General features: G+C 42.1%; 1 protein-coding gene across 1 annotated transcript; it reads right to left on the bottom strand.

Moving 5' to 3' along the window:
* Positions 1 to 601: 601 nt before the first annotated feature.
* LOC132202078 (histone-lysine N-methyltransferase SETD1B) lies at positions 602 to 12,290 on the bottom strand. The gene is made up of 12 exons (XM_059628777.1): positions 12,153 to 12,290; positions 9,631 to 9,664; positions 9,449 to 9,565; positions 9,033 to 9,084; positions 8,906 to 8,972; positions 8,744 to 8,841; positions 8,489 to 8,690; positions 7,319 to 8,400; positions 6,648 to 7,082; positions 6,073 to 6,476; positions 5,524 to 6,022; positions 602 to 3,458 (listed from the first exon to the last, which is right to left on the bottom strand). The coding sequence occupies exons 2-12, from the start codon at positions 9,660 to 9,662 to the stop codon at positions 2,880 to 2,882; spliced, it is 3,567 nt and encodes a 1,188-aa protein (XP_059484760.1). The 5' UTR covers positions 9,663 to 9,664; positions 12,153 to 12,290; the 3' UTR covers positions 602 to 2,879.
* Positions 12,291 to 12,354: the final 64 nt, after the last annotated feature.

The following is a 12,354-nucleotide window of genomic DNA, read 5'->3' as shown; positions in this document are numbered from 1 at the left end:
GAAAATAGAAATATTTAAAAATACTAAAAAAAAAACTAACAGCCAACTAAAAATCTCACCTCAATTATTTATATGAATTAAATATTTTATTAATTTTTTTGTCATATTTTATCTAAAACAATTCTTGCTCGGGACGATAGACACAAGAGAAACTCATTTTTATTATTTTAACTGCAGTTATTTTTTCTCCGTAAAAGGTGCATCAGTTCGCAGGTGCCGACTCGCGTTTCAAAAGCGAGCACTGTGTTTTGTGTTCATTGGAGCGCATGGCGGTGTAATTGGGCCATGAAATCCTGATTTCAATTTTAATTCTACAATGTGCGAGTCTGTTTATATGTGTGGCATACGCTGGCGTGATAAGAACTCCGGCGAGCAACTTCCTCCGCTCGCGTTCTTATCGCGCCTGGAGGTCTCGGGCGCATTTTCCTATTTCCACGCCCTGCTGTTTTTTTTTCAGCCGCAAAACGTCCAAATCGAATTCAATCGTAGAAAAAACTCTCTAAATGAGGAGAGAAAGAAAAAACGGTTGAGTGAGAATGCAGTGAATTATTTAATAATTGCAAACAAAACATCTCCTTCGAGGTTGGCCGGGCATGAAAATTCATAATTGAGGGACTTCCTCTGCGCACCTCGGCGCGAGCGCTCACTCAATTAATGCGCGCAATGAGTAACTCCTCGCGTAATGACTGGACATTAGATTTTTTATTTGCATCAATTTTAGGCTCTGTGAGAACTTGATAAATAATCCAATTTAATGGAGTCGAGAAATCAGTTTTTAAAGATTGGGTGCAATTAAAGTGTCTTTTTAATTGATTTTCGCTCCAGCAGATATCTTATCAGAAAATCATCCGTCGACTCCAAAGCACTTTCTTTCTTCAATAATTTATCAGCAGTTTTTGTTTCTGCCGAAGGAAGTCAGGCGGGGAAGAGAGGAAATGGCGAAAAGCGCATCAAAATGCATAACGAGTTTTATATCTTTAAAACTAAAGACTTTATTGTTGTCGTTTTTATTTTTCACTATAAAAGTATAACAAAGGGCGGTAAATGAGTGGAGAACGCGACAGAAGACACAAAGACCACACGATAACAACGACGGAGAGAGGTAACTTGTGTTAGTGTGTAATACGCACTCAGGGCGGGCACAATAATATTGTGAAAAAGCTCCCCAGGCTTTCCGAGTTTTCAACAAACTTGTCCTCTATTCTCACGCGAAACACTTTCTTTTTTTCTCCCCTTGATTTTTTTGATATTTATTTTCACAATATGGCACATAAATAAATAAAAAACGATGAAAACTAATATCACAGACCATATATAAAGAAAAACGGGTTTAATTTTACATAAATCAGAAATAAAGTGTATTATTATGTTGTTATACAAGAACTATAGAAAAGTTATACAAAAGTGACATACAAAATGTTGCAAAATGCATTTCATCAAATGAACTCTGTTTAATCCCCTGCTGCTTTCAAATTTATTTCCATTCATCTGATATGAGTAATCAATTTAAATGGGGATGCGGTCTAATTTTAAATTGACACCTCAACATGCCTTCTTTTTTTATTTCCTAAGCGAGAAGAATATCATATTTCATCAAAGTTTAATCTAGGTACCTGTTTCTTCAACATTCATCTCATCAGATGTAATTTGCAAAAATTGTCCATCTTGTATTGCACAAGTTAAATAGCGATTAAATGAGAATATTTTTATTACAAATTTATTTTACATTTTACGTTGCTTAAAGAGTAATCAGTGATTTACCAAGAATTTTCAACAAGCTACATTTTATTAATAAGTACGTTTTCATCTCATTCTAGCATTCTCAAGGGACAATTTATTTGCATTTCAATGTTAAATAACTGTAAGTGCATCATATGCAAATGTCATATCGAAGGAAAATACAGGTTCTATAAATTTTGAGCTGCTTTGAGCGTCAATTATTGAGCCCTGCTGACCGAAAAGGGCGAGACAGAAATTTCAGTGATCGCAGGTTGAACGGAATCTCAATTTAAAAAATTCTCCATACTAGTACATTTTTTGATGAAAATAGCTCAGAAAATAATTTCATTTTAAAATTCGCTCGCTGCCTGGGTACTCGGTGCAAGGATATAAAATTGTGAAAAGTTTGATTTTCGAATTTCCCAATCTGCTTTGAACGGCGCTTGTTTTGTGCTCAAAATTCATTTTATTTGTTTTTAATTGCATTATAAATGCACAACAACCGCTCGGTTAGACCAGGAACTTTTCACCCAGGCTGGATTTCTATCAGATAAGATTGGATTGTGGCGAAGGAAGTGGGTTTCCCTCCAGAAAAACATGCGACCGCAATCACTACAAATATAATATGCCACGTTCTCAGCTCTTGTTATTGACCATTAATTTCTTACATTTCCAAGATAAATGCGCCAAATACGCAACCCGCAGGACACAGATAATTCAAATATAAAATAATATTCTTTTAAAATATGACAAGGTTAATATCAGCTCAACTTATCATATTAATAAATAAAAAGATTTCTGGGGTTTTCTTAATTCATTTTTCACCATGGAAAATAAATTATTTAGCAAAATCTTAACCGACGTTTTAATTTCCAAGTCCTAAGTAAAAATAAGTTGTCCTGAATGCAATCCTGTCAGGTGTACAGGATTATTATTAAATTGAATAAAACTGTCAAGCGGGTTGCTTAATTTTTCGCAGTGTTAATTTAATCTTATCGGCCCAACAAACTCGGAAAGCCCGCTGAAAAGCGGAAGGTGCAGAGGCGGCGGCCGCTGAAACCTTCTCTGCAGATCTACCTGCGTGACCGCCGCTTGAACACCCTGAAAAGGTCAAAGCCGCCTCCGGAGGTCGCTGCCTTCGGGGGGCCGCGGGGGCCGCGTCACTGCTCCAGCGAGTAGTGCTTGGACTTTTTCCAGAAGTGCCGGAAGAAGCTGCGTTTTTGTCGCTGCGGCGTCTCGCAGGCGGCCGCCGAGGCGGCCGTTTCGCGTGGCCGCTCCTTGGGCTTGGGGGGCGCCGCGGCCGGCATGGTTCGGCCGCGGATCAGCAGACTAGTGACCCTGCGCAGGGCCTCGCGCGGCGACGAGCGGTGGAAAAACTTGGGCGGACTCATGTTGGGGGGCAGCGTGTGGGGTTTGCGGCCGCCCCCGCCGGCCTCCGGCCCCCAGCCGGCCTGCTCGAGGTGCTCGGTGGAGCGGGCCGCCGGCCGCCGCTGCTTGGGGTACCAACCGCGGCCGGGCCCGCAAAGGGCGGCGCCCTCCTCGGACAGCGACGAGCGCAGCACGGGGATGCCGAGGGCGCGGTAGGGGGCGCGGGGGATGTCGCAGCCCCGCGAAAAGACGGGCGTTTCCGGCAGCGAGGCGTGCGGTGGTACGGCTGGCGCGCGGTGCTTCTTGCGGCCCGTCAGGGGAGCGCCCCGTCTCGGCGTGGCACCGCCTAGGTCTGGAGGTAACGTGCAACCCTGCAATGGAAACCTTTTTATTTTTTCATCAACGAGCAAAAAAATTAATCGAATCAATTTTAAATAAAAATAAGTAAATATTTAGTAAAAGTTAGAAAAAAAGTCAAAATTATACTTTATTTTTAATGTATAAGGTGAAAAAAATTTATAAATCACCGAACAATTCTACCGAAAATCGATTACAGACAGGATTTTGGAACCTAAAGTAACGTATTTCATCATTTTCCTCTGAGTAGGAAGTTTCAATTCAATCTTGAATCTCTAATTAAGTATTTTTTCACCTAAAAAGTAACAGTAAATTTTGATGTATATACTTCCACATTAAGATTTTTTAAATAAATTGATTTATTTGGATCGCATTTCAAATAAAAAATATTCATAATCACAATCAGACTCCTATTTTTTTTTTATTAAAAATAAATTAAATTCTTCCTCAAAAAATTGGCGAAATTTTTAATTTTTGTAGCATCTGATTTGAGTTAAATAAATATAATTTTAGATTTTATCAATTAATATAACGAATTAAATGTAATTGAAGTTAAATTTAATTTAACTTTTTTAATATTTTTGTTTATATTTCTAGTCTGTTTTTCAAAACAAAATTCAAATTTAGCTGTTTTTAATATATTTGTCTTCATTTCACTATACCAACTCTGCCCCATTTTCGTTAAAAAGCCGTGGTTTTATTTTTGTGGGATTTCTTTCTTCTCTAGGATTGTTTCAGAAAACACGAATTCAACTCTCCACAAAACCATAGAGTGCATGCAAGCAGGAAAACTTTGACCGCAAAAACGGGCGCAGTACTAGATTGAAAGAAATGCGAGCGAGCTCGTGTGTGCGATAAGCGCGTGGCAACAACACGAGCACCAAAACGAAAACTGCATTTTATTTCTTTGGCTCTGCGGGCTAATCTTGTTGCACGAAGTGAATTTCGAGGAGCAAATATTTTAACTACGCCCCTTATCGATGCGAGATAACATCTTTGCGCGTCGATCTCGCATCTCTATGCACGGATAGATAGGGAGGGCAGTCTATAAAAAATTTCAAATTCGAAACGCGCCGATTGTAAACGAGATGCTCCTGACCTCTCGAGCGGGCGGCGACTTGAGAGGAATAAGAACCAGTCGTGGCCTTTAAAGGCGCGATCCTGTTACTTTGCAAGCAGCACTGCAACAATTACGAGCAGACGAGTACATGTAAAACGAGTGCGCCTCGACATTGGCACACAATTCGTGGCTCTTGTTCACGCACAAAAGCGCTCAACATCAAGTACGCTCTGAAAATGATCAGGGCGGAAAAAAGAGCAAGGTTGCGAATTGAATGCAAAAACAAAAGCTTTGTAAATTTAGATTAAATATATCTTTTGGGCAATGAATGAAGTTTTAAACTAAGTAGTAACATTCCGAACGAGTTGAGTGTGTTCCAACTTTGCATGATTAAGTGTTCGTCCTTAATTAGGCGGCAGGCACACAAAAAATACACCGCTCAGCCATTTCAGCGTTGCCAAAATTAATTTTAGCATTCAACTCTTTCACTAGAGGGATTTGGCAAAAATTCCATCTTTTTGAGTGGCTTTCGATTTGTCCCACTGCCAACAGCAATTAAGCAGCTATTTTATGCAACCGGACATTCACCAGTGCCCAGCAGGTTGCATTTAAACTTTTCTAATTTACAACAGGCAGAGTTTCATTTCTCCAATAAAAATAATAATAATCAAGTATATTAGACGCAAATTCCAATTATGAAATTATTGTTATTCCCTTATTCAGTTTTGAAGCAGTATTGTCATTATGAAGTGCCGAATTCCCCCCCCCCCCCCCAATTGCCTAATAATAGAAAAATTGAAATAAAGTTTGAAACTTGGCAGGTTAAAAGAAAAAAAAAGTTTGGTAAAATTGTAAAATAAACATTTGATTTGAGCCATTTTTCTTTTCTATAAGTAAAAAATATTTTTCATTAATTACACAATTAGCTATCCAATTTAAATTGAATTTGAAGGAAAATCTTCACTGAATAACGGTAGAAATTTGTATTTGAATAAAATAAAAATATTGCAATCACAAACCTGCTGTGCCTTGAGCTGATCTCGAAGCCCTTTTCCAAGTCCGGCGTCCACTGATCTGGTCTTGAGGGTGTTCGGGGGTGAGGGCAGAGGCCTGTGGGGTATGTTGGGCGAATGACGGGCCACGGGGGGCACAGGGAAGCTGGCCGAAGTGGGCAGTCGCGGGGACGGAGGCAACGGACGGTCGGGGGTCAGAGGCGTTGGCGGCAACGGCTGCTCAGGGTAGGAGGCGCGGTGCTCGGGAACGGCCGGCGCCTTGCCAACCACCTTATGGTTGGGCACTGCGGGGGCTTTGTGTTCAGGGACCGCGGGGCTTTTGTGGTCGGGCACTGCCGGCGCCTTGTGATCCGAGTAGGAGGGTGCGAGTGGCGGGGGCGGAGGGGCGGGAAAGGCGTCGGGGAAAGAGCGGGGCTCCGAGTAAAGTTCCGTCAGGTTTTGGTGTGGAGGCAGAGGCGGAGGCGGCCGGGTTTTGTGCACACTGCGGTACTCAGGCTCAACAGGTCTGCAGAAATTTTTTTAAATGATTTTGATTTTACTTTTTCCAAATCTTACGTCTTTTGACGGGGTCTATTCTCTATGCTTTTTGGCACATTTTGGTGTTCGGGCAGAGGCGGTGGGGGCAGCTCTTTCCTCTTCTCCTTGAAAATTTCCACGGAAGCCTCTTCCACGTCGCTGTTTCCAGGCGAAGGCTTGTTTGTGACCGCAAAGCTCAGAGGAATGGTGAAGCTGTTGGGGAAGAGGAAGGACTCAGGCACCGAGTGCCGGTGCTGGGGGATATTGACCTCTCCCTGGGAGCCATGGTGAGGTCGTCGTCTATTTTCTCGGCTCAGCAGAGGCTCGAAAAAGGCAGGTCTTTGAATTGCCGGAAGCTCTTCGCTCTCTTTCTTGACGGTTGCCAGGCTGAGCTCCAAAGACTTGTTTTCCACTGGAGTAAAACCGGCCATGGAAGGCACAACCTTTTGGAAGAAACAAAAATAAATTTATAATAAAAATATAATTTAAAAAATTTAATCATTCCCAAGAACCTTTTTTATATATTTAGTCTTTTTAAGTTGAATTCATGAAATAATTTGATAAAAAAAAAAAAAAAAAAAATCATGAAATAATTTGATAATAATCCAATTCACCTGTTCTCCCGGCGACCCAAGGCACAGGCGTCGGCCGAGACCGGAAATTTCCGTTTGCACCAGACAGTCCACCTTGACAGGCAATTCCATGACGCGCTCCTTCATTTCCTCTTTGATTTCCTCATCCAATTCCTCGGTCTCGTCCTCCGCGTCGATGGTCTCAGAGGCATCTTCGGTGGCAGTAATTGTGATGGGCTCCAAACTCAGCGGCTCGTCGTCTATGCTAATGTCGACGCAGGCGAATGCTGCCGTTGAGCTGATGTCGGAACAAGATTTGGGCCTCAGCAGGTTCGGACCCTCCTTGGGAGATTCCTTAGGTGGCGACCGTTCGTCGTAATAGGTGATCAGACCTGCGTCAGGGTACAGAATGACGCTGTTCGTGTAGACGACGACACTCTCTTCAGCTGTGGGGAGCGAGTTTGGCCGAGGAATGACCTGTTGAATATTCAAATTACAATTTTAATACGAAAGAAACGTAGAAGTTTTTTTAAAATATGAAATGAAATATTTACATAAAAGATCAAAAATATAGCTTTTGACTTTCAGCTACCATTAGTTTGTTATTTAAAATATTTCAAAACTTTAAAATTAAATCTTGAGCGCCCAATATATTAACTCATGAGCAAAGGAATTCTTGGCAGTGAATAATTGTATACATTAAATACTCTCACCTTTGGTCTCATGATTTTGAAACTCAATTCACAAGGCCTAGGCGTCTCAGTTTTAGTTTCGTCTTCACTGACTTCAGATCCAGAGTCCAAGGGTTGCCAAATTGGGCTCGCTTGGATTTCTTCTTGCTCTTCTGCATTTGATTTCTCCTCAGGCGCTTTCTCTGCAACAGTCAAATCCATTTCTTCAACAGCCTTTTGTTCCGGCTGCGTATCCAAAACCAAAGCCTCCTCTTCTTTGGAAATTTTCCCTTCAATTTTGTCCTCGGAAACTTCAATTTCTTCCTCTTCTCTCGAACCTATAATAACTTCCGTTTCCTCTGTAAGTGGAGGCGCCTCCTCTGCTTCTTCTTTTTGCACTCCTAACGTCTCGACAATTTCTTCTGCAGTTTCTTCTTTGGTATCAATAATAATTACAGATGAATTGTCTTCCAGCATATTTGCATCTTCTTCTTTTTGGACTTTGTCCTCTTCTATCAAAATAACTTTAGCAACAATGGTTTCTTCCTTTTCGGCACAATCAAAAAGTTCAATAACCTCAGCAGGCTCCTGCTTCAAAATTTCAGCTTCAGGCTTTTCTTCTGGCGCCTGCACAGTTTGGCTTTTTTCGTCCTCTAAAATTTCTTCTAAATTTTCTGCGCCGTTCACTTTCTTATCTTCAGTCTGCTCTATGGCGGCGGAATCAGCAGGCAGTTCGGCTTCCTCCACACTATTCTCGTTCACAATGGCACATTTCTGTCCGTCCGATTGCTGCTCATTATCCCCGAACTCGTCAACTGCCTTGACATCAGCGCTTAGGGAGTCGCAAGCGTCCAACGAATTTTCACCCAATTCCACTGGAATGTATTTGAAGCCGTTGACGCGGGCGACAGGTCGCTCGTCGTCTTGATTTATTGCCACCACAAACCCGTTCTCCAGTGGTTTGTCGCAGTTCAGGCTCGGCAGGCTGCGGCCTCTGGAAATGTTGGCACTTTTGTCGAGGTGATCCGAGCTCTTCGACGACGGCATTTGCGGCCGGTCGAACAATCCTTCCTCCAAGCCGGACCTCCTTTTCTTTTCTTTTATAACGTAAGTGCCTTTCCCATCTGAAAGATGTTTTTTGCAAAATTAGTTATTTTTGCAATTCATGAAATAACAGGAAGGGAAGCAAATTTGCAATTTAAAACTACATACTCATTTCAATCTCCTGCTCGTTTCTTTTGTCGTTCCAGTCGATTTTCCATGCTATGCTGACGCGGCCGTCGTCCTTACTGTGCTTTTCACCTTCAGAAACGATATCTCCCCGACTGGCCAGGTCATCTCTGTCGTTGGAAAGATCCCTGTCGGAGCTCCAAACTTGCCCTTCCAGCGAATCATCAGAAAATTGCTCTTCCTCCTGTGTTTATTAAAGTGGTGTAAAAACTTCACATTTTCAAAGTGTGTTCTTACGCTTGAGTGGCCAATTGATACCGTCAAAGGATTTTGAATAGGCAGATAAAGGTGATTTCGGGGCGCCTCTTTGCTCAGCCAAGGCGGCGCGGAAGGTGCTGATTAATAAAAATAAAATTCAAAATATAAAAATTTACAAAAATTGAAATATTTTTATCCAACCTGCATGCGCAGAGAGGTCGAAAGGCAAGGAACCGAATTGGGAACTGAGTTTTTTATTTGGCCGAGGCTGAAATTTCAAAATTTTAAATAAAAAAAATAACATTTTCTGATTACAAAATTTTCTCACCAGGGTCGTTTGGGTGCCTTGGCCCCTTTGGAGACTTTGATATGGAGACCCACTGTGGAAAAACATACATGCGGTTAAAAGCAGCTTTTAAGCCGACGACGCGTTGTTTTTATCGATTTTTAAAGCATCCATACACTAAGTAAGTATATAAAAGCATGCATACAAATATATTTTCAACGCTTGCAGGTGTATAAATATATAAAATTAATGTGCTTCCGAGTGGGTCAAAATAAATGTTCCCGGGGGAAGTATAGAAAGATGATTAATCGAAGAAGCCGGCATATGAGTTTTTTTTTAGTGAGGAATGCAGAGCGGGTGTGCAATTTTTCAAAACACGGCTCCGGCAGAAGAGAATCGATGCGAAAACGTGCCCCGTCCTCGAAAGTCACTCGCTCGGAAGAAAATTTGGTACTCACACAAGGGAAGAAATGATCCTGGCGGCCTCCTCCGGCGGAGGCGGCGTTCGTTTTTCTTCGTCGAACTGCAGCAGGACCGCGTCGAGCAGCTCGAGCGACTCGGTCACCTCGTCGCACCTGAATCGGAAAAAAAACGTGTGTGTGTGAGGGGGTGCGGGCGGACGAAATTTGAATGTACTCACTGCTCGACGATCGAAGGCTCCTCGGTGGCCATGCCTGTGGAGCAGAGAGGCGAATTAGTTGCAGAGTAAATCGCCGCCGCTCGCAATCAGTGTGGCGGAAAATGGAAAAGCGTGGCCTGCGGGAATCAATAACGCACGCGCCTGCCGCCAGATCAAGATTGCGCTCGAGCAGAGCAGCAGCGAAATCGCGACACACCGTGGGGCTCGCTGCAAAATTAACCAGCGTCTTCTAGTGGCGCGGAAAATAAGCCGCAACACACTCGAAGGAAGCAACTTTTCATATTACGCGTGGGATTGTATAATCTCTGGTCGCTTAGCTAATTAATTACGAGTGGCTTAAAAGCACTGCTTAATTGTAATTTACGCAGGATGCTTTAAGAGTTGGTTTATAAGATTATATTTAAAACTTTATTCCTGGTGTTTTTCCTGAAGGTAAATTTAAAAAAGTTTCCAAATTTGTTTGTGTGCAGATTTTAATTTTTTTTTTTCATTTTTTCGTTTAGCTCAAAAAAAAATAAAGAAATCTTAATTTGAAAATTTACATCAATTTACATGGAAAATGCACATAAAGTGATAGGAATAAGAAAATCAGCATAAAGATCTCTAAGAGAACATATAATAATTTTAATAATTTATAGCAATTTTTATTAAAATTTTGCGGCATTTTATTTCAATATTTAAGAATTCTTCAAAACAACGTTAAAATTGAAGTAAAAGTTTAAAAAAAATGACGCATTTTCTATAGTTACTAATAAAGAACCACTGCTTTTGTTGGAAAATTTCACTAACTTTTATAGATTTCTTAAACTTCTAGATTTTTTTATTTAAAAGCTTTGAAGATCTTCCCAGAGAAGCAAATTGTTAAAAGCCGGTGGTTTAAAAAAACGTGAGGGAAAGGTATACAGGGTTATTTGATTTTAAATTTTAAGGGCTAAAATAAGTAGAAGAAGCTCGTTTGTCGCTGAAACTGGGCCAAAGGGTTGAGTGATCTTTAATTAAAGAGCGCTATAGCTATTTGACGGCATTCCACTTAAAATTACCGAGTTGACATTTCCAAAGATAGAACGGACCGAAAGCAGACTGGCGGCTGCTGCTGCTGGAGAGAGAAAAGGCCGAAAGAATTAAGGAAATACTTGGCTTGAGAGAGCGGTTCCCAGAGCGAACAAGGCTTCTCTCTCGAGAGGAAATAATCCATTGAAAAGTTTTACTGCTGCGCCGTATGAGAGCTCGCTCAAGAGCCATGCTAATTGCGAGCGAGTCATATTCAAGGGAAAAAACAAACGGCTCAAATTTAATAAATTCAATGTGGAGGCGGTTCGAGTCAATAAAAAATATGGCATAAAGAGCCGGGTGAGGGAGTTAAAATCCCGTTATGATTTACGACCATTTATTTCAAGCTGCTTACGAGAAGAAAACAAACTAAATTCAGCGAATCTAAATGGAATAAAAAGTTCCATTATTATGATTTATCTTTTACTTCCCATGATAGCAAAATTGTGCTGCTAAAGAGTTGTCAGCATTTCTGTTTTATATTAATTGAAATTTACTTTTAAAATATTTTATAATATTTTAATTCATTTTCAGCACACTTAATTTCTTGAGCTACAATTTTTCAAAAATACTCTATTAAAAAATCCAAAAAGTCATTTGCAAAAATATAAAACAGGCGGTAAAAAAATTATCTCTCTGGTTTAAAAGATTTAAAAAAATTTATAATTTAAATATCGCTACGTGAGAAATTTCGTAAACATTTTGCCGTCTAGCCAAGGAAGCTTATTATTTTTTAAAAGTGAATCACGCAACGCCGGCACACAGATTTTCCTCCCAGAGCAAAACTTTTGTGTATGTATTAACGACCGGCGACACTCACTCGTGATATCATGCGAGCATTAAAATTCGCGTGTACACGTACCATATACGTCCCCGTCGTCTACTCTATCTACATTGCTCGGCCCAACTTTGAAATACATATTTTTTTTTTATCCGTCGGTGCGCGGAGCCCTTGCCGTGCCGCTGCACTTGAATGGCAACACACCGACGTATATATTATTTGCATAAAGCATCTCGCAGCAATAAAGAGCTGATTAACACACACATGCATATATTCGCGGAGGTGAGTCACGTACGGTGGGGCCTCGCAAAAGGGTCCCGAGGGCCCCACTAGGCGCGATTTCCGGCGCGCCGAGTCCGCGAACGGGGGATTCTCGGCCGGGGGTGCGCGGGGAGGCGAGATATTTAAACCCCCCTTGGCATCTGTGTAGCGAGGGTGACGTCACTCGCGTCCACTCGAGCTATCGATCGGCGCGGCGGGAGAGTTGCATGCGCCGAACTTGCATCGCGCCGGCGAAATTCGACCCTCGGCCGAATAATGACAACAAGGCACCCTGCCGAAGGTCGCTCCGGAGAGACGAGGGGGCGTGACACCCCCACGAAACCCCATTTATGTACAAAACAACCCTCGAGTTTAAAAAAATCGCACTGACAGGTGCCGAGAGACCTCAACCTTCGGAAGGTCTACTCACTCTGCGGCCAGGGTCACATGTGGAGGTGCATGGCGGGACTGCTCGGGCCCGGACAGGCCCCTGACGAGAACGAATGCGACCGCTGTTGGTGTACGACTCTGTGCTCTCGACACTCACGTCAGGCAGCGTCTTCTTCAAGTGATCACGCAGGCGCCGCGGGTCCATTCCGGTGTTGCCACGACCCCGCGCGCTAGTGTAGTCC

Source organism: Neocloeon triangulifer, unplaced genomic scaffold, assembly GCF_031216515.1.
Source record: "Neocloeon triangulifer isolate White Clay Creek 2 clone unplaced genomic scaffold, ASM3121651v1 ptg000014l, whole genome shotgun sequence".
Taxonomy (NCBI): Eukaryota; Metazoa; Arthropoda; class Insecta; order Ephemeroptera; family Baetidae; genus Neocloeon; species Neocloeon triangulifer.
This window is presented reverse-complemented; position numbering and strand designations above follow the sequence as displayed.

Bases quoted from the DNA above. Each gene is read 5' to 3' on its own strand.
- LOC132202078 (XM_059628777.1), bottom strand. From the start codon at position 9,662: ATGGCCACCGAGGAGCCTTCGATCGTCGAGCA. The intron at 9,085-9,448 runs GTGAGTACCAAA...GTTTTTCCACAG, and splicing joins AGGATCATTTCTTCCCTTGT to TGGGTCTCCATATCAAAGTC. The intron at 6,477-6,647 runs GTGAATTGGATT...TTCTTCCAAAAG, and splicing joins TTGGGTCGCCGGGAGAACAG to GTTGTGCCTTCCATGGCCGG.